Source organism: Dromiciops gliroides, chromosome 6, assembly GCF_019393635.1.
Source record: "Dromiciops gliroides isolate mDroGli1 chromosome 6, mDroGli1.pri, whole genome shotgun sequence".
NCBI lineage: Eukaryota > Metazoa > Chordata > Mammalia > Microbiotheria > Microbiotheriidae > Dromiciops > Dromiciops gliroides.
The window spans coordinates 55,890,967-55,912,635 of NC_057866.1; the positions used below are offsets into that span (position 1 = coordinate 55,890,967).

Here is a 21,669-nt window from a genome sequence, read left to right on the forward strand (position 1 = left end):
AGGTTCCCATATTCTATTTTTTTTTTTTGGTGAGGCAATTGGGGTTAAGTGACTTGCCCAGGGTCACACAGCTAGTATCAAGTGTCTGTGGCTGGATTTGAACTCAGGTCCTCCTGAATCCAGGGCCAGTGCTCTATCCACTCAGGTCCCCATATTCTTAATTCTGCACTTGATGATCAAACTGCAAATTTCTTTGCTGCAGATCTCTGTTTCTGTTCAGTAGCGGCCTTGTTACTGAGATGCATTAGATGTTAAATAGAGAGAGTACTCACCTGCCACAGTCACTGCCTCTGTCAGGCAAAGTGTGACGTGCTGAGCCTCCATTCCCCCTCCAGGAAACTCAGTCATTCCCTGAGAATCTCGGTTTATCTGGGCTAATAACATGGTTCACCTTGAAATAAAAACAGTCACCTTAGAACCAAAAGGCAAGTACACAAGAGAAGAGTACATACAGTGACACATCTTTCCTCCAGATTTATAAAAACTCTCAAGGAAATTCTTATCTCACTCAGAGTTTGGCTTCATATGCAAAGCTAAGAACGTAACCCCCAAATTTCAGGTCATATGCTTTTGGAGAATTCAAACAAAACCCAGTGATCTTGTAAATCAAATTCTAAACACCAGAGATTTATAGAGATTTCCATCATCCCTTTCATACTCATTAGGTTAGCAAGGCTGGTCTAAGTCTTTGGAAGCCTCTTCTATAGTATGACTTAAAGAGATCCAAGAACTCCCTCACCCCCACCTCCTTCACCAGCCTGCTCCCATAGCTGAGAGTCACACTGGTAGAATCAGCTATTCCTTTGCACTTAAGAGAGTTAAAGCTCCCCCAAAAGCTTCCTTGGTCTTTGGTTAAACAGATGGTGCTCTCTTGGCTTGGAGATCTGGCATCTGGCTAACATAAGGTCTGAGAAAAGGTAGAGCTGCTGGCCCCAGCTCTCCATGAAGACAAGAGGGCTAGAGTTGGGCAGCCTTGGCCTTGTTTTCCACTGCTCCCTACAACTACTGCAGTTCCAGAAGCAGAGAAACTTGGAAGGAATAATATTAAATAAGAATTACAGTAACAATGATGATAATAAACACAATGGTCAAAAACTGACCTTCCCCTCTAAACTTCCAAATGTCCATTTTTTTTATTAAATTAAAAAAATAATAATAAACATTTTTATTTTAAGTTTTGGGTTGTAAATTTTATCCCTCCTTCCCCTCCCCCCTCCCTAAGGTGATAAGCAATCAGATACAGGTTATACATTTGCAATTATGTAAAACATTACCTTATTAGTCATGTTGTATAAGAAAACTTGAATTAAAAAAATGAAAGAAAGTGAAAAATAGCAGCTTCAGTAAGAGTTCAATCAATATCAGTTCTTTCTTTGGAGGTGGAGAGTATGCTTCATTCTCAGTCCTTTGGGATTGTCTTGGAACATTGTATTGCTGAGAATAGTTGTCTTTCACAGTTCTTCATCAAACAATATTGCTGTCACTGTGCACAATGTTCTCTTGGTTTTGCTCACTTCACTATATATCAGCTCATACAAGTCTTTCCAGGCCTTTCTGAAATCATCCTGCTTGTCAATTCTTATAGCACAATAATATTCCATCACTATCATATACTCCAGCTTGTTTAGCCATTCCCCAATTGCTGGGCATTCCTTTGATTTCCAGTTTTTAGCCATGACAAAAAAGAGCTGCTATAAATATTTTTGTACAAATAGGCCTTTTTCTCTTTTGGGGAATGTCTTTAGGATGTAAACCTAGCAGTGGTATTGCTGGATCAAAGGACATGCACAGGTCTACCGTCCTTTGGGCATAGTTTCAAATTGCTCTCCAGAATGGTTGGATCTTTTTCCAACTCTATCAACAGTGGATTAGCATCTCAGCTTTCCCACATCCCCTCCAACATCCAGTATTTTCCTTTTTTGTTATATTTACCACTCTGATAGATGAGGAGATAACTCAGAGTTGTTTTCATTTGCATTTCTCTGATCAACAGTGATCTACAGCAAATGTCCATATTTCCATGAATGGCACAAGCCCCCCAGGCTCATCTTTGACTCTTCCCTCCTTTGGCAGAACCTGTTGAGTCAATCTCCACATCACCTTTCCCAATCTTTCCTCCACTCACCACTCCACCATCCAAATGAGCTTCCTAATTGGTCTCCTTGCCTGTAGTCTTTCCCCTTTCTCACCTATCGTTTACAAAGGGGTCAAAATAATGACCCTAAGACATAGATCAGACCATCTTACTCCTCTATTGATAAACCTTCATGTTTACCATGTGGCATTCCTCAAATCTGTATTTATCTGATGAGGTCAGAGATGAAAATCCCCACAGCACATCACCTACGAAGATAAAATGCAAACTTCTCACCCTGTCCTGCCAACATCTGCTTTTAATCTTTCTGTCCTTATTTCACATCACTCCCATTCACACACTAAGTTCCTGCCAAACTGGAACTCAATAAGTTATCTCTGGCTTTCCTAGGTCCACTGTCATGCTTGGAATAGTATGATTCTCCCCTCATCTCTACCTTTCAGAATCCTCCTCTTCTTTGCAGGAAGCCCTTTTTTTGATCTTCCCAGATGTGAGAGTTATCCCTCTGTAGAGCAGCTGATTTTGTTTGACCTTTCCCTAGCCCCCTTGGATCCCAATCTCGTCTTCTACTTAACTGTGTGTATCTACATGTTATGCTCTATGAGGTAAGCTCCCTAAAGGCAGTTTTGTCTTTGTCTCACCAGCACTGAATACATTGCCCAACATAGAGAAACAGAATCTGAGAGCTGAAAGGGACTTCAGTACAATATATCTAATAAGGGCTCACTCAGCCTGTGCTTAGCTGTATGGAAGGGGAGCTCACTCCCTCTGGAAATAGCTCATCTCATTTCTGGGCAGCTCCAAAAGTTAGGAAGCTTTTCTTGACATCAAGTCTAAATTTGTATCTGCATTTGCTATTGGCCTTACCCTTTCTCCTGAGCTCCTAGCCTACATCACCTGACTATTTGTTAGACATTTCAGACTGGTTGTCCCAGAGGTACCTCAAACTCACTATGTCCAAAAAAGAATTCATTACCTTGCCCCTAAAATCTACTCCTCTGCTGAACTTCCCTATTTCTACCAAGGGCACTATCATCTGCCCATCCATTGGTAAATAGCTGAATAAACCATGGTATTTGAATGTAATGTACTACTCATGTGTAGTAAGAAATAATGCAGGGCTACAAGAAATGACAAGCAGGATGATTTCAGAAAAACCTGGAAAGACTCATTTGAATTGATGTATAGTGAAGTGAGCAGAACCAGGAGAACATTGTGCACGGTGACAGTATTATCGCTCTATGAGCAATTGTGAATGACAACTGCTGTCAGCAAAGCAATGATCCAAGAGCATCCCAAAGGACTAATGAAGAAGTATACTAGGGGCAGCTAGGTAGCGCAGTGGATAAAGCACTGGCCCTGGAGTCAGGAGGACCTGAGTTCAAATCTGGCCTCAGACACTTAACACTTACTAGCTGTGTGACCCTGGGCAAGTCACTTAATCCCAATTGCCTCACAAAAAAAAAAAAAAAAGTATACTATCCACCTCCAGAGAAAGAACTGATACTGACTGAACACAGACTGAAGCATGCTTTCTTTTTTTTACTTAAGTCTTTTTATGTAAAATGACTAATATGGTAATGTTTTACATAATTGCACATGTATAACCTATACTGATTGCTTGCAACCTTGGGGAGGGGGGAGAGTAGGGGTGGAGGGAATGAGAGAAGGATAGAATTTGGAACTCAAAACTTTAAATAAATCAGTATTTTTTTAAAAGAAAGAAAGAAAAGTAAAGGAATATTGTAGGGGATGGTTTCAGAGAAACCTGGAAAGACTGGTAGGAACTGATGCAGAGTAAGTGAGCAAAACCAGGAGAACAATTTATACAGTAACAACAATACTGTAAAAATAAACAAACCTGGGATACTTAAGAACCCTAAGCAATGTAGGGACCAACCATGATTCCAGAAACATATTATATACCTCCTCAAAGAGAAGTGAAAGACTCAGAGCACAGATTAAGATGTGGATTTTTTTTTTTGGGGGGGGAGAACAGAAGGGGAGATATGCCAGTGCAAGAATGAGTTTTGCTTGACTACATTTGTTATAAGGACTTTGTTTTTCTTTCCTTTCCATGAGGGTAGTTGTGGGAGAGAGAGAAACTGAATTTTGGTTAACTGAAAAAAAAATTAATTTAAAAGTAGGGGAGTACTACCATCCTTCCAGTCACTGAGCTTTGCAACCTGTGTCACCAATTCTTCACTCACTCCGCATTTCTAATTAGTTTCAAAATCTTGTCATTTCTACTTGCACAACTTCTCTCCCATCCATCACCTTTCACACCAACTGCTGTAGTAGCCTCCTAATTGATCTCCCTCTCTCATCAAGTCTTTTTCCAGTCCACCTACCACATAATATGCCATGATACTCCAGTGGCTTCTGTCACCTACAGGGTCAAATACAAACTCCTCTGTTTGACATTCCAAGCTCTTTATAAGCTGGCCCCAATTTACATACTTACAGTTATTATATATACTCCCTTTCATGAATTCTCCAGTCCTACCAAACTGGCACCCTTACTCTTCCTCACTGGTGACACTCCATCTCCCCCTTTTTCATCCTTGGAAGGCATTCCTCCTTCCCTCCCTCACCTCTGCCACTTAAAACCTGTGTTCTTCCAAGTTCACCTCAAGTTCCACCGTCTACATGAAGTCTTCCCTGATCCTCCCTCCCCTCCCCCCAACATACATCAGCTTGCATCTATTTTGTTCATACTTATTGTGCACATTGTCTTCATGAAGCAATAAAGGGCAGAGGTGGCTTCATCTCTGTTTCCCCATTCACAGCACCTAACAGTGCTCGGTATCCAACAGGCATCCGATAATGCTTGTTGACTGATTGTAGGAAATGACAATTATGAAGAACTTGAAAAACTGGGGAAGACCTATTTGTGAGGTGCTCTACACTGAGAAGCCTATATTCCTGTGAACTAATGCGGAGGGAAGTAAGCCAAAAAGATCATGTAGCGGTCCCAATAATATAAATGGCAAAAACCCTGAACTCTAAGTGATTGTGATGACTTCATTTGATCTAAAAGGACAGATAATGAGAAAGGAGGCGGGCTACAGATTCAGAACGCTGACTGCATTAGATGTGGTCATTGTGATGGTTGGTTTTGCTTAAACTGGTTTTTTTGTTAGAGAGTTCCATGCCAGGGGAGTGGGGACCTGTGTGTAGAAATGACTGATACCAAAAAAAAGTATCAATAAAACTTATTTTCAAAAAGAGCATAAATACAATAATATTTACCAAGTACAAGCTACTTAGCTTAATAAAATTGTTGTTACTGTTGTTCAGTTGTGTCCAACTCTTTGTGACTTCATTTGGGGTTTTCTAGGCAAAGAAACTGGAGTGGATTCCCATTTTCTTTTCCAGCTCATTTTACAGATGAAGAAACTGAGGCAAACAGGGTTAAATGACTTACCCAGGGGCACCTAGCAAGTACCTATGGCCAGATTTGTATTCAGGTCTTCCTGATTCCTAGCAATGTGCTCCATTGCCACCTAGCTGACCCTTTTAATAAAATTTAAAACTGCAAAACTTTTTTTTTTAAAGCAAAGAAAGGAAATATGGTTCCCACAACCAAAATGCCTTTCTCCCATCTCTATCTGTTCTGTATCTATCTAACTTTCAAGAATCATCTCAGATGCTTCTCCTTTAGGTGTCCTCTTTCACAAAATTAGAAATAAAACCTGGATCTCAGAGGTCATCTCTTTGACCTTGTCACAGACTAAGGCTTAGGCAAGTTAACTTACTCACCTGCCAGAGCTAGGCAAGAAATAGGGAGCAGAGCCAGGATTCGAAACCAGGTCATTCCATAGCACAGTACTATCCCTCAGTGAATGTTTGTTGAATGAATGAATGAAATGAAAACAAGTTAAAATGGAAATATTTTGCAACTTTTTGTATCAATGCCTTATCTCATAGGGAATCTCAAGGAGCATCTAAGTCTCTGATTTAAATTGTCCTCAAACAAACGGTGAGAAAGATAATGGGCAAGGAAGAGCCAGCCTGTGACTGCTGATAATTTTCCTCTTCATGAGGGACTGTGTTCAGTTTTGTAGGAAACATTTCAGAAGTGAAAGATAAAAATGGTCTGAGGGTATTCACTACCAGGTGCTTTTCTACTCAAACCTACATTTAATAGCAATTCTAGGCACTGAGTTGGTAGAAAATAAATTGCTCATTCATATGAAATGATTCATTACAATTTGTACTTTTAGAGATACATACCCCACAGAATTGTCTTTGGTATCATTTGGTGGTCAGGACAGCTGCTAGGGCTCAATTCAAAATGACTAGACTTTTAAGAATGTTGTTTGCAACACGACTTTTAAAATCAATTTCAAATTCATTTGCAGTTACTCTCTTCACATTATCCTAAAACAACTGGCCTACAATCATACCAATCAAGCATTTGATTTATAACCCTGGTAATTGAACCATAGCAAAAATGGTAACAGTTTTAACTTAATTTAGTAGATGAAATATCTATCTCCAACCACAGCCCAATATTAAGCTACATTGTTATCAAAGAACAGTCTGGATGGGCTTGAGGACGGATGAGAAAAGTCAGAGAACAATGACTCCTTCATTAAGTTAGTTTGATTTGTACCAGGCAATTTCAGGCTCAGGCCAAGAAGCCATTTCAAGTGGGCTAAAACAGAAGAACAGAAATTAAAATAGAAGGGTTTCTATTTTTAAACTTAATAAGAATATAAACTCATCACAGACACACATAACTGAGAATGAAGGGCATGGAGTCTGAGGATGGGATTATAGATGGACAGGCCCTGAAACAGAAATAAGATAAAAGAAGCCTCTCCCTCTCCCAACAATATGGCTGAATATGGAGAATGCATGCAAAGACAGACAAAAATCAAACAAGACAAGGACAAAAGTTTTGATCTGCACTATTGGAGGTGGGGCAAGCATGGATTTAAGTTATCTAAGTAATAAAAACATGACTGGAGAAAGTGACTGTTTTTCTTTGGTCTATGTTGGCTCATTAATTAAGAAAAACTTATTATAGCCTACACTGCCAGTGCAGAGTCATAGCAGAGTCCTACTCGTTGTGATTGTCTCCCTGGGATCATTTTGGAGTGTTATAAAACCTGGATCTCTCACTTCTCCCTGGGGATTCTCACACTCAAGTTCACTTGTCTGTGGAAAAGCTGTGCCTGGTTGGAGACCCCATTTAGGGCTGACCAGGTGAATCCCAGAACTCAAGTAACAAAGTCTCTAATTTAACCAAAAAGCAGGAAGGCAGTGACAAAATCTTCCTTAATCTCTCATAAACTAATGGAAAACTACTGACTCCTAGACTCAGACTACTGGAGGGAAAAGAATAACTTTCATAGTGAAGAGAGAATGGAGAGTGAGCTGCCTCATGTTGCTTTTGGGGTATTTCTCCAGGCATCTCCCATCTCCCCTCCCCAGGTGTCCACTAGCAGAGCTGCCCTGGGTCTGTCATCACTGCCAGGTTCTACCCCACCAGATCAGGCTCTAGGTGACCTCTGGGCTCCAGCCCGAGGGGTAGCATATGACTCTCTTAGGGATGCACTCCAATCTGTGGCCCTTTGCAAACAGACCCAAGAGAGCCTTACAGGCAGCTAGCTGACCTGAAGAACTTCACCCCTCTGCCAGGAGGAAGGGTCTCTAGCCCTTACTCCAATCTGAGTTAGGGTGAAGGGCTTTCACTACTCCCCTGCCTCCCTCTGAGAACTTATGCTGTGGTGTTCTGAGGCCTGGGATGAACACACATAACCCTCTTCATTGGTCTGCCACAAAAAAGCATCTTGAAGTTGTGCTAAGCCACACGAAGGTGCAAAAACAGTGCTGGCTGGGCAGGACCAACGAACCCTCTTTGGTATCCCTGCTGTTCCAGCAGAGCCTCTGCCCCTTACTTATTGTTACTGATATCAACATAACAACTCATTTCTCTAAAAGGACTGCCCTCTAACAAGGTGCTTTCCTCACAACATCCCGGTAACATTCATATCCTTTTTTTCAGATGGGGATCCAGAGTGATAATGCAAAGACCACTTATTTCATTAGCAGCAAAGTCAGAGTCTGAAGCAAGTTCTACCTCCACATGATGAGTCTGCCATCTCATCCCGGGCATCCTCTCAAACAGAGATCACAATCAGTCATCATCTCCTTACCCTGGGTCACTTTTTTTTTTGGGGGGGGGGCAATTGGGGTTAAGTGACTTGCTCAGGGTCACACAGCTAGTAAGTGTTAAGTATCTGAGTCTGGATTTGAACTCAGGTCCTCTTGAATCCAGGGCCAGTGCTCTATCCACTGCGCCACCTAGCTGCCCCAACCCTGGGTCACTCTTGTGCATATCCTCTCTTTCAAACTTCACAAGATTTGAAAAATAGAGAGCTGAGAGTGTGTGCACGAGTCTATGACACCAGGCAGGCTTCATAACTTTTTAAACCATTTTAAAAGTCTAACAATTATATTTTTTTCAATGAACAAAAATCTCTAACTCCCTCCTTGAAAAAAGAAGTCCCCAATACCCTTGTAACATATACACGCTGCCAAGTGAAACAAAGTCCTGCATCAGTCTCAGCCAAAAACCTCTATGTCTCATTCTGCAGCCTGAGTCCATCACCTCTTTGCTGGTCCACTCCACAGTCTAGCCAGGCTGCATCTCTCCACAATCCATTGGTTACTTACTCCCATATCTTATGGCTTTTACTACTGGCAAATGCTCTCTCATAGCTAACTTAATCATGATCATTTAATTGTGAGCATAGCACTGCAGATGTCTTTCTTTATAGAGGAACTAAGGAATCAGTTTCTTAGTATCGTGAAACAAAGACAGGAACATATTCATGCATTTGGGAGCAACTGTTGATCCCAAGACAATGTTAGGAAAAAGTTCTAAGTACATTTAAATAAATGCAGGTACTGAGTGGAAGTTCTTTCATCACCCTGATGAAATTTAATTCAGAGGAACAAGAGAAAATACATTAGCAGTAGTAGAAAGTTTCCATAGACTGTACTAGATTCCAGAGAATAAGTTGTGGGGAAAGAACCGTGCACCTAATTTTCAGGCAGACAGGAAGGCTGCAGGTTTATTTATTTATTTACACCAGGGCCCTTTAACTGGAGGATGAACTATTAGAACCAGAAGGTTGTGTAAGATTCTAGGACCCTTCAGAAATGGGATGCTCGAAATGGACTGGCAGTTAGAAATGGGAAGCTGGAACCTGCTGCCTGGGAAAGGTAGTTGAGATCTGTACAGGCAGCCTGTTAGGAGAAGTAGAGGAGGGGGTTAAAACCCTGAGAACAGCTCTTAACTCTCACCATTGGAATGACAACTTTATATCAAGGAGCTTAAAGAGAAATGCTGATGGGTGAGAAAAGGGATAGACTGGACAAGGCAAGAGAAGAAACCCAGGACTTTGAAGGGAAAATTCTATGAGCAGCTTGGTAAGCGTGTGTCAAGAACCAGAATTGGGGAAGATGAGGACAAGAGGGGAGACTGAAGTTAGTTAAGTAAGGTGTTCTGGCTTTCTTTCCTTGAGATGAGGAGGGGGATGATACCTCTGGAATGGCATCTGATGCCCTGTATCTCTGAAATTGCTTTGCGTTCACATCAATTTAAATCTTTCATGTCTTTATGAAAATTCAAAGCTTGGATGTTACTTTCTCCAAATGGCATTTCATGTGTTATATGCTAATTTTTTCTTTTTTCAAATCATCACGATAATCTCCAGCTACCCCAACCTCTAACCTTGCTGCACTTAACTGAAGATGAGCACTTCCACTGGGCTTCATGCTTTGGGGACATTGCTACTGTACTCTCACAGGGGCCAACTCTGAGCACACTGAGAATGGAAGAAGGGGCCTTTCCTCCAGTACCATACATAGCTCTTAGCCCCCAATGTTAAGATACTTCATTCTCCTCAAAGCAGTATTCAGACAAGACCTTAAACAGGGAGGTTCTGTGGAATGCTTGCAGTCTAAGATATTTTTAAAAGTTGGGTGTTGTGAAACATGCCTATAAAAATCCCTGCTACCTTAGGAGGTTGAAGGCTGGTGGATTTCTTGAGCTCTGGAGTTCTGAGCTCTGAGGATCAGGTTTCTGCACTAACCCCACCAAAATGGGTGGATGGGGAGTAAAGAAGGCTAGCTCTGGAGGAGCTAAAAGGGGCTGATAAAATGACTATCCCCCCAAAAGGAGGGAGGCTAAGAGGGAGAGTAGGAATTTCACAATGAAAGGTAGATAATGGGACTAACTACATACAAGATGGTAACTGGATTTTTTTTTTAAACATAAAATGTGTATTAATGACTCACATTTCCAAGGTGCTTTAATAATTACAATGTGCTTCCTCAGGACAACCCTGTGAGTTAGGTCATACACTTAAATGATTACTATTATCCCTATTTTGTAGATGAGGAAACCAGATCTTTCCCTTCCAGGCTCACTTCAAGTGCCATTGTCAAGATCCAGCTAAAACGCTGTCTTCTATGAGAAGCTTTTCCAAGCCCTCTTGGGGCCTTCTGCTGCTCCCCCTCTGGTAATTATCTCCTACTTATCCTGTATATAGCCCCCGTTGGATTGAGGGCAGAGATGACTTGTCTTTTGCCTCTCTTTGTGTCCCTAGTGCTTAGCACAGTGTGTAGCACACAGTAGGTACTTGATAAATGCTAGTGACTGGGTGACTATACTATACTTTCCCAACCACCCTACTAATCACTTTGTATGTGCTTATCTATGTAGAATGTAGGTTCCTTGAAGGCAGGGACTATGTCCTCTTTGTCTTTTTATCAGCATCTGGCACATAACACTATATTTGGTAGCTAATCTCACCTGAGCTCTGTGACAACTCACAACACTCCACAACTTTATAGTTAACCGATCAATCTGTAAGTACTTAGTAAACACAGATGAGCCAGGGATACAACATCCCTACTCAGGAAGAGTATATATCCTAAAGGAGATGACAAGTACATATGAAACATATAGTGAATAAATACAAATATATGCAAAGCAGTTAAATATAAGGTAGCTTGGGAGGCTAATCCATAATCGTTGGGAAATCCGGAGTCTTTATGCATAAGACAGTGCTTGAGGTGAAGGTGCGGAGGAAGTCCATTCCAGACATGGTGGTCGGCCAGGAGATGAAATGCTACAAGGGAGGGCCAGAAAGGTCGATTTGGCTGAATTGTAGAGGGGGGAGCGATGCCCAGTGAGGCTAGAACAGGTTGTATAGGGCTCTAAAAGCTGAAGGGAGTTTATTTTTGTTTTGTTTGTTTGTTTTTGTGAGGCAATTGGGGTTAAGTGACTTGCCCAGGGTCACACAGCTAGTAAGTGTCAAGTGTCTGAGGCCGGATTTGAACTCAGGTCCTCCTGACTCCAGGGCCGGTGCTCTATCCACTGTGCCACCTAGCTGCCCCAATCCTACTACTCTTAATTGATCCTCTATCCCATTCACCTCTGTAGATGTTTCAAACTTTTTCTTCTCTCCTCAAGACTCCCTTGCTTGCTCACTTTGCTGAAGACTTCATCACATCCTTCACAGGAAAGACTGAGGCTATTCCCCCAAAGCTCCATCTTCTCTCTACTGAATTCATCCTCTACTAGCTCTCCATTCCTGTTTCTGACAAGGTTTATCTTCTGCTTGCCAAAGCCAATCCCTAAACATGTACCCTTGATCTCATCCTCTCCTGACCTCTTTAGCAGATCACCCTCATCATCATTCTCTCTCTCTCTCTCTCTCTCTCTCTCTCTCTCAAATTCAGTTTTTTTTTTCTCTATCTACTGGCTCCTTTCCTGCTGCCTACAAATAACCTCTTGTAACCCCGTTCTTAATTATCTTTCTTGATCATATCACATCTAACCACTATTAGTCCTTTATTCACCTTCCCTTCTCAGCTAAACTCCTTGCTTTAAAAAGCTCCACTTTTCCAATCAGTGCCACCATTCCCTCTCCTCTCATTCTTTTTTTTTTTTTTGGGGGGGGGGGCAAGGCAGTGGGGATTAAGTGACTTGCCCAGGGTTACACAGTTAGTGTCAAGTGTCTGAGGCCAAATTTGAACTCAGGTCCTTCTGAATCCAGGTCCGGTGCTCTATCCACTATGCCACCCAGCTGCCCCGGATTTTCTTTTTTTTAGTGAGGCAATTGGGGTTAAGTGACTTGCCCAGGGTCACACAGCTAGTAAGTGTTAAGTGTCTGAGGCCGGATTTGAACTCAGGTACTCCTGACTCCAGGGCTGGTGCTCTATCCACTGCACCACCTAGCTGCCCGCCCCCTCATTCTCTTTTAAACCTGCTGCCATCTTGCTCCCAAACCTCATTTAACTGAAACAGCTCTATCCAAAGTTACCAACTCTCTTGCTTGCCAAATCTTACAGCCTCTTCTTGATCTTCATTCTTTTTGGCCTCTCTGCAGCATGTAACACTGCTGACCACCTTCTCTTTCTGGACATTCTCTCCTCTCTGGGTTTTCATGACTTTGCTCTTTCTACTTGTTAATGGTTCTTTGCCAGTCTGTTGCTAGATCTTTATCCATGTCACTCCCACCAACTGTTGGTGTCTCCAAAGCCTCTGCCCAGAACCTTCTTTTCTCCCTCTTCACTTGATAATCTCATCAGTTCCCGTGGGCTCAATGATCATCTCTAAGCAAATGATTGTCTGATATCTATAATCTAGCCCCAGTCTCTCTCCTGAGTGCCAGTCCCACATCATCAAATAACTTTTGGACATTTTGAAATGCATATGCCACAGGCATCTCAAACTCAAAAAGTCTAAAGCACATTCCCTCTTGCCCCCAAAACCCAACCCACTTTTGAATTACTCTATTGCTGGTGAGGGGGCCCCATTCTTTCAGTCACTGAGATTGGCAGCCTCAGTTATCCTCAATTACTCTTGCTCCCTCCACAAATCCAATTAGCTGATAAATCTTTCTCTACAACATCTCTCTCCTATATTCCCTTCTCTGTACTTGTACACAGAACCGCACCCTAGTTTAGGTCTCACTACCTCTCACCTGTGATGTTTAAAATCTAGATTGTGTGATCGCCTTAAATTAAAAGCTTCAGCACCTGTCTTTGGGCCTTAAAAATTTTATTAAAGCATACAGGTATTCACATGGAGTTTAGAAAGTTAAGAAAAAGCCTACCTAGCATAGAGTTCCAGCCTGGTCTGGTTCTTCCTCAAGTCCTCTGCCACAAGCCTGCTTCAATCACAAATTCTGCAGCAAACCGATTGTGGAAGCTTTTTATAGGTCTGGAACAGAGGCGGCCCTTACACACTGCTTCAAGCTGATTGGTTGGCATCCTGCAAATCCATTGGTTCTGAAGGTGTTCTCAAGTGGAGTTCACAGTCTAGCTTCTGAGAACAATACCTTATTAAGGGCTAGCCAGGTGTGATTATCATCTAGTTAACATGAAGTAGGCTAATCAGCAATTGTCTCAAGTCTCTCCTTTCTCCAATCCATCTTCCACTCCACTGCCAAAGCAAATGACTTAAAACCATCAAGTCATCCCTTCCTACCTCAATAAACATCTATGGCTCCTTACCACCTCCAGAAACAAATATAAAGTCCTGGGGGGGAGGGGGGACATTCAAAGGTTCTTTACCTTCTGTTCCCCTCCACGTATGCTACAATCCAGCTACATGGGTCTACTTGCCATTCTTGCACAGCACATTCCATCTCTGATATTCATGTCTTTGCATGGACTATTCCCTATGCCTAGAATGCTCACCCTCCCAACCTCTGATTTTTAGAACCTCTGCCTTCCTTGGAGGCTCAACTCACACGCCATCTGTTCCAGAGAGCCTTCCCTGGTCCTCCCAACAGCCAATGCCCCACCCCTCTAAGGTCACCTATGAATTTAACCTATGTAAAGTACTTTGCTATATAAATGCCTGCCAGTCTACTTATTCACTCTGTACTAATCCTGTACCTTCTGATGCATATATGTTGTCTTCTCCATTAAAATAGAAACTCCTGGAAGGCAGGAACCAAGCCTGTTTATTCTTTGTATCCCCAGTACTTCCGCATGGTGCCTGACAATAAATGCTTACTGACTGATTCAGATCAAAAGGAAAATGACAACCAAGGGTACCTGGGACAAGGAGTGAAGTGATTTGCTCAAGGCCATGTCAGAAGTATTGTCTCCCAATGTACAGACTGAAGGGAAATAATAAAACCAAAACAGAAGGTATGGCCTAGGACGACCAGTGAGGGGAGATGGCCCAAGTGAGGACAAAGGGCATTTTTAGAAGAGGGGAGATTTGGAAGGACAGGGGATTACAATCTGCAGGGGAATTTTAGAGTTCAGCATCACTGAAGGAACACAATGAAGGGTGATTTTATAAGGTAGAGGATCCCTGTCTGTGGGTGTCTGAGGTGGAATAGACAGGAATATGTAGGCTGTGGAAGATAGATGCCAACTAACTGGGCAGCCAGGTTGTTCAGGAGACCATCCAACTCAACTTGGGGGGGACGGGCATTGGAGGGGAGAGGAAGACTGGTCTGAATTCCTTAAGGGATCTCTCCTAAGATCAACTTCAGAACCAGAAGGAACCTGAGAAGTCATCTAGTCCAACCAATCTATGTCACAGACGAGGAAACCAAGTCCCAATAAGAGTATGGGGTCTGCTTGTTTACAAAGGCATTAACTTCCCAAAATGACCTCAGGAATGGTAATGAACTTCAAAAGGAGAGGATTTTGAGTGATAGCAGCAGAGGAAAGGGGGTGCAGTGGCACTAATAGTAAAAAAGTTCCTCCTCCCAATCCAGTGTGAAGGTACCAGTTACCAGAAGGTGACCCAGGAGTATAATATCACCCAGAGAGAGTCAAGTGAATGCAAGAAGGAGGAAGCATGAGAAGATCAGGTTTGTGTGAAAGGAAGTTTGTAACAGAATAGAAATCAAAATGGAAGGGGAAGATGGGGCCTAGGGAAGAATAGTCATTAAATGGAGAACGAGGACATGGTAGAAGAAGGGAATTTTTACCTTACAGCAAGAAAAAAACACCCAAAAGTTAAGAAGAGAACATGAGATGAATATACAGTCTGCTAGCTGTGGGATAAGAATGACCAATCAACTGCCTCCAGGGTCCGGGAGCAATGGCTGTTTTCTTTCAAATATCAGAGGAGGAGTGGTATCCGACGCCATTTTCTTTGGTAGTAGATGCCTGTCCTCTGGCAGGTTAGGGTCCAGCTCCAAATGAAGCAGCCTGCTGCCATCTATCAGGGCACTCAAGGGTAAGGAAGATGCTCCCTCCATAGATGGCAGCAGATTCCAAGGAAGGAGGTCTCCAAACCCAATCCCTAGAGGGCTGGAGGCTGAAGCGACATCAGTGCAAGAAAGGGAAAGAAGTACAGGAGCCTTGCAGTCCCCTTCTCTTGGGGCTCTGCAAGTTTACTAGGAGTCAGTAGTGTGACAGTCAAAAAAGCTAATGAGTCTGGGCTTCTCTAAGAGGCACAGTATCCTGAACTAGAGAGGTGAGAGTCTAGTTGTACATCTACATTTTTGTGCTTGATTATAGACATCCCACTTTAGGAAAGTCATTGACAAACCAGAGAGCATCAGGAGGACAGCTAAGATGATATGGGGGCCTCGATGAGTCATACAAAAGAGCAGTTAATGGACCTGGCGGTGTTCAGCCTGGAGGGAGGACATGACAGCTATCATCAATTATATGAAGAGTTGTCACAGGTAAAAGATATTCAATATTTCTGACTTACTCAGAGTTAAGACTAAGGGCAATAGTAAAAGTTGCAGAGAGACAGTTTTAGACTAAATGCAAAAACCCCCCAAAATTAAAAAATGTAAAAATGTGTAGCCATTTGAGCTATCAAAAGTGGAATGGGGGGCAGCTAGGTTGCGCAGTGGATAGAGCACCAGCCCTGGAGTCAGAAGGACCTGAGTTCAAATCTGGCCTCAGACACTTACTAGCTGTGTGACCCTGGGCAAGTCACTTAACTCCAATTGCCTCACCCCCCCCCCCAAAAAGTGGAATGGGCTTGTCTTAGGAGGGAGTTAGTACCCCCTTCACTTGAGGTCTTCAAGAGTAGGCCAAATGTCCCCTTTCCGGGGGATGCTGTAGAGGAAAAGCTCCATTCAGGTTATAATGGATGACTTCTCAAATCCCCTGGGACCCTGGGTCTATAAATTGGTCCCCAAGTTAGGGATTCCATTACAGACATTAAAAAAGGCTTTCTTTGGGGCAGCTAGGTGGCGCAGTGGATAGAGCACTGGCCCTGGATTCAGGAGTACCTGAGTTCAAATCCGGCCTCAGACCCTTGACACTTACTAGCTGTGTGACCCTGGGCAAGTCACTTAACCCCAATTGCCTCACCCAAAAAAAAAAAAAAAAGACTTCATTAAAATGATTTTCCTTTAGCCTTATTATTCCAACTGGAATTTTTAAAAATGAGCTAAGTAACACATTTCTCAGCACATTTCCTTGGGTCTTTCCAATCAACATGGAACATAAAGAAAATGTAATCCAACATCTTTTTGCAGGCAAGGAAACAGGAAAATAGAGAATGGATGTCCAAAGAGTCCCAGCAAGGTACAAGCAGAGCCTGGATAAGAGCCACGGGCTCCCTAACTCCTAAACACCTTCAAGAAAGAGTGTGGCCCTAGGTGGGCCTCAAGTCAAGTTTTGAGGTAATCTAGCATGCACTGCCCTTCAACTTGATCATAACTCAAGTCACAGATGTGTGGAGCTGAAAGGTCTGTTTCTGGTTATCTAGCCCAAACCCATCACTATCCAGAAGAAAAAAATGAAAGCCTTTATCTTCTTGCTTATAAAATCCATCAATTTAGTGTCCTCAATGGGGGCAGCAAGGTGGTGCAGTGGATAAAGCACCGGCCCTGGATTCAGGAGAACTCAAGTTCAAATCTGACCTCAGACACTTGACACTTACTATCTGTGTGACCCTGGGCAAGTCACTTAACCCTCAATGCCCCCCAAAAGAAAAAAAAATAGTGCCCTCAAAAATAGTTGGCCATCAGAATGCCTGTTCTGCTGACACAAAAACCTTTCTAAAGCTCACAAGTTCACATTAAATTTTGCTCAATTCTAGAAATGGTGGAAAGGTAGCCTGGATGAAGATGTTGGGAAGAGTTAGGTTCAAGTGTTGCCTCTTGACATAGATGGGCCGTGTGATCTTGGGCAAATGGTTTCACTTCGGTGCCCAGGCAGCTCTGTGCGACTAGAAGTTGTGAGGCAAATGCCGATTGTCATTGGTGATGGGAGTTTACTCATTGAAAGTCCTCTACATCAGTGAAATCACAGGTGTGGACCTTGACAGGTATGCCTCACTGGAGAAGCAGAATGGTATGGGTAGGCAAAACCAGCAGACCTGATTGAAAGTCCTGCTACGTGACCCTGGACAAGTCGATTGACTGTTCTGTGCTCTAAAACAGCAGAGTCCCACTTGCCCCCTGCAGGCACCAGGAAAACTAAGAAGGGTGCCCCAAAACCAGATTAAAATGTATCTGGGAAATGTTTAACAAAAATGCAGAACAGCATAAAGTTAATTTGTAGTTTTCTAAGTTAATATGTGGCCAGACAATTTCTATTTGCTCTATTACTCTAAAGCAGGGCTTCTTAAACTTTTCCCACTTTTGACCCCTTTTCACCTGAGAAATTTTTACACAACCCTGGGTATGGAGGTATACAAAGTAGGTATACATAACCTCTAACTGTTGCCAAATTTTTTGTGACACTGAGTTACATGACTCCCATATGAGGTCTCCACCCACAGTTTAGGAAGTGAGGCTCTAGACTTCTCTCTGTAAGTTACAGGAAAGGTAGAAATAGATTTCCTATACATTGAAGCCATGAATCCTATCGCTAGAACACAGACAGCACTGGGGGAAAAAAAAGAAAATTCCTGCCCTCAAAGAGCTTACGTTTTATTTGAAATTTTGCGATTCAGTGTACATAAAATTATAACAAATACGATAAAGAAATACCATTCGGACAGAGATGGAAGAGACACTGTGAGGTCGCCTTTCTAGGAAAAAGCCAAATCAGTGTATTTCATCAGGTAGCACCTGGCCCCGCCCCCTACATGGTTTTATATCCACAGCACTTTGGATGAATGGATTGGGAGTCCCAGATGTCACTAGCTATGTTGCCATTGGCAAGACACTACTTTTCTGGGCCTCAGGTTCTTGGGGGGGGGGGGAGGATAAGACAAGGTGATTACTAAAACTTTCTAATTTCAAAGTTTTCTTGATTCGCTGATGTCCCACGTGGTACCTTCAAGAATACAGAATTCTTTCATCTCTTTAGAATAAGAATAAGAAACTCCCTCTCCTGCTCAAGTCTTTCCTTCACTAAATAATGCATACTCCCAAAAGTGGCTAACGGTTGCCCACTGGTCTCCTAATTTGCTTCCCTGGTTCTAGTTCTCCACCCTTCAGTTCTTAGCAAAGATGAATGATACCTATTCTTTCCACACAGATGCTTATCTGCTTCTTTAACCGGCTCAAAAAGAGAAGAGTCTAGGAGATACCGAGGAAAAAAAACACACAACACTCCCCTCATTTACAAAACAACACAACAAACAGAAAACAATCCTACCCTCATTTACATTTTACTGATGGGCAGATAAATGTCATTGCAAAAAATGTACAGAATAAAAATAAAGAAATTGGGGATAACTGGGAAAATCTATAAAGGCCTTTTAGGAAACAGTACTTGAGCCAAGTCCAAAACTTTTAGTAGGCTTGCAATTAAAATACATCCGTCTGGCCCTTTACCTTGCTCTTCACTCTTATTTAAATCACGAGGCTAACCATCATATTTGATCTACCTGTGCTTCTCAACACATCCTACTTTCCCAACTTAGATAAATGTAAAGGAGAGGTTATTCTATGTCGTCATTTTTTCTTCAGAACCCAGCTCACCACCTAACCCCCTGATCAATGTTAACTCTTAAGCTATTTTCTACATGTCATCATTTTGCACTATCTTGTAAACTTATCTAGAGCCAGGTCCTACCTTTGAACCTCTCACCAACTAAACGTATACCAGGCACCCCAATATAAATATTTAACATTTAAAGTTTTATAGGAGACTGCTTTGGTGTGGTGGATTTGAAGGCGGAAGACGAGTCAAGTCCTACTTGATTAATTATTAGCTTCAACCTTGCGTCAATTTTATCCACTTGAGTCTATGCTCTTGTGTAAAGTTTGGATAGGCTTGGTACCACCGGTCTCACAGAGTTGTCGTAAGGATCAAAAGGTATAACGTAAAACATAAGGTGCTGTAGATTGATTATTGTATAAACTCCATCTATTTCTCATTTGACCCTCACCTCAACCACGAAGCGGGCACACAGGTATATTGGCCATTCCGCTGGATAAATAACTCACATCGTTTTCCCGGCAAACTCTGAGGTAAGTCGTCCAAATAATATCCTGCCCATCTTAAAGATCAAATGACTGAGAAAGTAGCAAAGGACCCACAACACTAGAGCTGGCCAAGCAGCCAGGGCAGACCCTGAACCGGAGCATTCTGACTTGAATTCCAGCCCTGTCACAGAGACTGATTCTCAAAAGGCTGATCCCAAGTCACACAGCGACCCGGTGCAGAGCCGGGAGAAAGAACTAGGTCTCCTGACTCCTAGCCCCACGTGTATCCATTTTTCAAAATGTTCTCGCTTCCACGATCTCCACTGTTACAATAGAGTTCATGTAATTCCTTGGGATCATCTCTCAGTGCTTTAAATTCGAATGCCGAGCACAGAAAAAGCTTATTTTAAAGTGTAAAGAATTATCCCAAGTTTCTAACAAAAACCTCGTTCCGAATGACATCTGCTGCAAGTTCGGGTTAATGGCCACTGTAGAGAGCAAACGACTCGGGAGAGTCAGTGGGGGGGGGGCAAACCCCTCCCTCCACATCTTCCCCCCAAATGTGGCTTTTGTTTAGAATAAAAGTGCGCCCCGCAGCCCCCGGCCCCTCTCCCCTCCGAGAACACAACTCTGGATGGCCGTTTACCACGGCGGCAGCAAAAAGTTTGGAAACGCTTTATTTCGAAAGGAGCCCCCGGGCGAGCCCGACCAGGGGCGGCCCGGGGCGATGAAGCCCCGCCACCCCGAGCACCCAGCTGGCGGCTAATGCCTCCAGGAGGCTCGCCCGGCCTCGCCGGCTCCTCCTAATTACGGTGATTATCAACAGCCCCACCGGGCGCGTGCCGGACGGCTCCGGAGAGCGTTCGAGCCCCCCATCCCCCGGCCGGGGAGCCCGATCCCAGCTCCCGGGGCGCCCGATCCCAGCTCCCGGGGCCGATAGGCCCGGGGTCACGGCCCGCATGGGCTGCCGCGGGCGGGGAGCGCCAAGGCCTCGGGGCGGCATTCGGGCTCCCGCGGCGGCGGCGGCTCCGGCTCCGGCTCGGGCTCGGGCTCCCCCCGGGGCTCGCTCCCGCCCGCTCGCCCGCTCGCTCTCGCGCCCTCCCCGGCGGGCGGGCAGCCGTCCCTCGGGGCCGGGGGGAGGGGCGGGAGGGAAGGCGCGAGAGCGGCCCGCGGACGAGGAGGGAGTCCCACGGAGCTGCACCCGCCGCCGCGAGTTATTAATAAACTCCGCTTCTGCCCCAGGCCGCCGCCCAGCGCCCGGCCCCCTGGGCCCAGCTCCGGAGCCGGGGGGCCGGGGCCGGAGCCCTAGCCGGCGCCGCTGCGCTGAGGGCGGCGGCCGGGTGGAGAATAATGCACACTGGGTAAAAACACATTTATATACGAACCTCCGAGAAAATTTTCCAACAATTCCTTCGTCCGACCACCATGCACCAGGACAGGAAACAGCCGCCCCGGCCCCAGGGCCCCGCAACACGCATAGAGCCCTCGAGGCCCGCCCCCAGACTCCATTGGGCCAGCGCCCCGTCATTCATAGAGCCACTCGTAATTTCCATTGGTCAAAACCCCCAGGACTGGGAAGAAGGCGGTCTCTTCTGGGCCCTTATCCTTGACGTAGACACTTCCAGGCTTGGGCGCTTGCCGCTGAGTGGCTGGCCATGGGTGCGGAACACAGACTCCACAGACTGATTGGCTGGGAGAGCCGTCTGTTCCCGTCGGACTACACCTCTCCGGCGTGTGAATTATGCCGGTTCTGGGGCCTCAGCGGGAGGCGCCATTTTGTAGCGAGGGAGAGAGGCTGGCACTTGAGATTAGCGGGTAAGGGAGAAGCCGCAGCGGGCGCCATTTTCCCCGTGGACTTGCCGGCAGCTGCTTCTCCGCCTCCGGGGGACCGAGCCCTCGGGGCCCGCGCTCTGGCGAAGATGGCGCCGGGCCGAGCGGAGCGCGGAGACGAGCGGGGAGCTGAGCCGATCGCTCCCCGTAGCTCCCAAGGGGCTCTGGCCTGAGGCGAGCCTGGCTGAGTGGAGGCCGCTCCCTGCTTGCCGGCCCGTCTCCACCTTTCTCGGAGCGCGAGCCCCGGCCCGGGACCGTCTGCCTCTGGAGACGAGCGGTGGGTGACCCTCGCGAGGCGACCCAGTGGGGGCAGCGGCCCGGAGGGATGGAGGTCCGGGCCCGAGGGTTCGCCTTCCCCGGGGGCCTGGCAGGTTGGGGGCAGCGGGTTGGGCTGTT

General features: G+C 44.6%; 1 protein-coding gene across 4 annotated transcripts in view; it reads right to left on the reverse strand.

The window, feature by feature from the left end:
- The window catches only part of ZNF143 (zinc finger protein 143), a 47,863-nt gene extending 26,951 nt beyond the window's left edge, over window positions 1-20,912 (reverse strand). Inside the window, exons 1-2 of one of the 4 annotated variants that reach the window (XM_043970759.1) lie at window positions 20,829-20,912; window positions 273-391 (exon numbers count right to left, since the gene is read on the reverse strand). In XM_043970759.1, the coding sequence (XP_043826694.1) occupies window positions 273-384 (112 nt within the window). In that variant the 5' untranslated portion in view covers window positions 385-391; window positions 20,829-20,912. Of the gene's footprint in view, window positions 1-272; window positions 392-1,274; window positions 1,301-5,857; window positions 8,244-19,406; window positions 20,689-20,828 lie in introns of those variants that run through there. The other 3 variants (XM_043970758.1, XM_043970761.1, XM_043970760.1) reach the window with 3 other exon arrangements.
- Window positions 20,913-21,669: the final 757 nt, after the last annotated feature.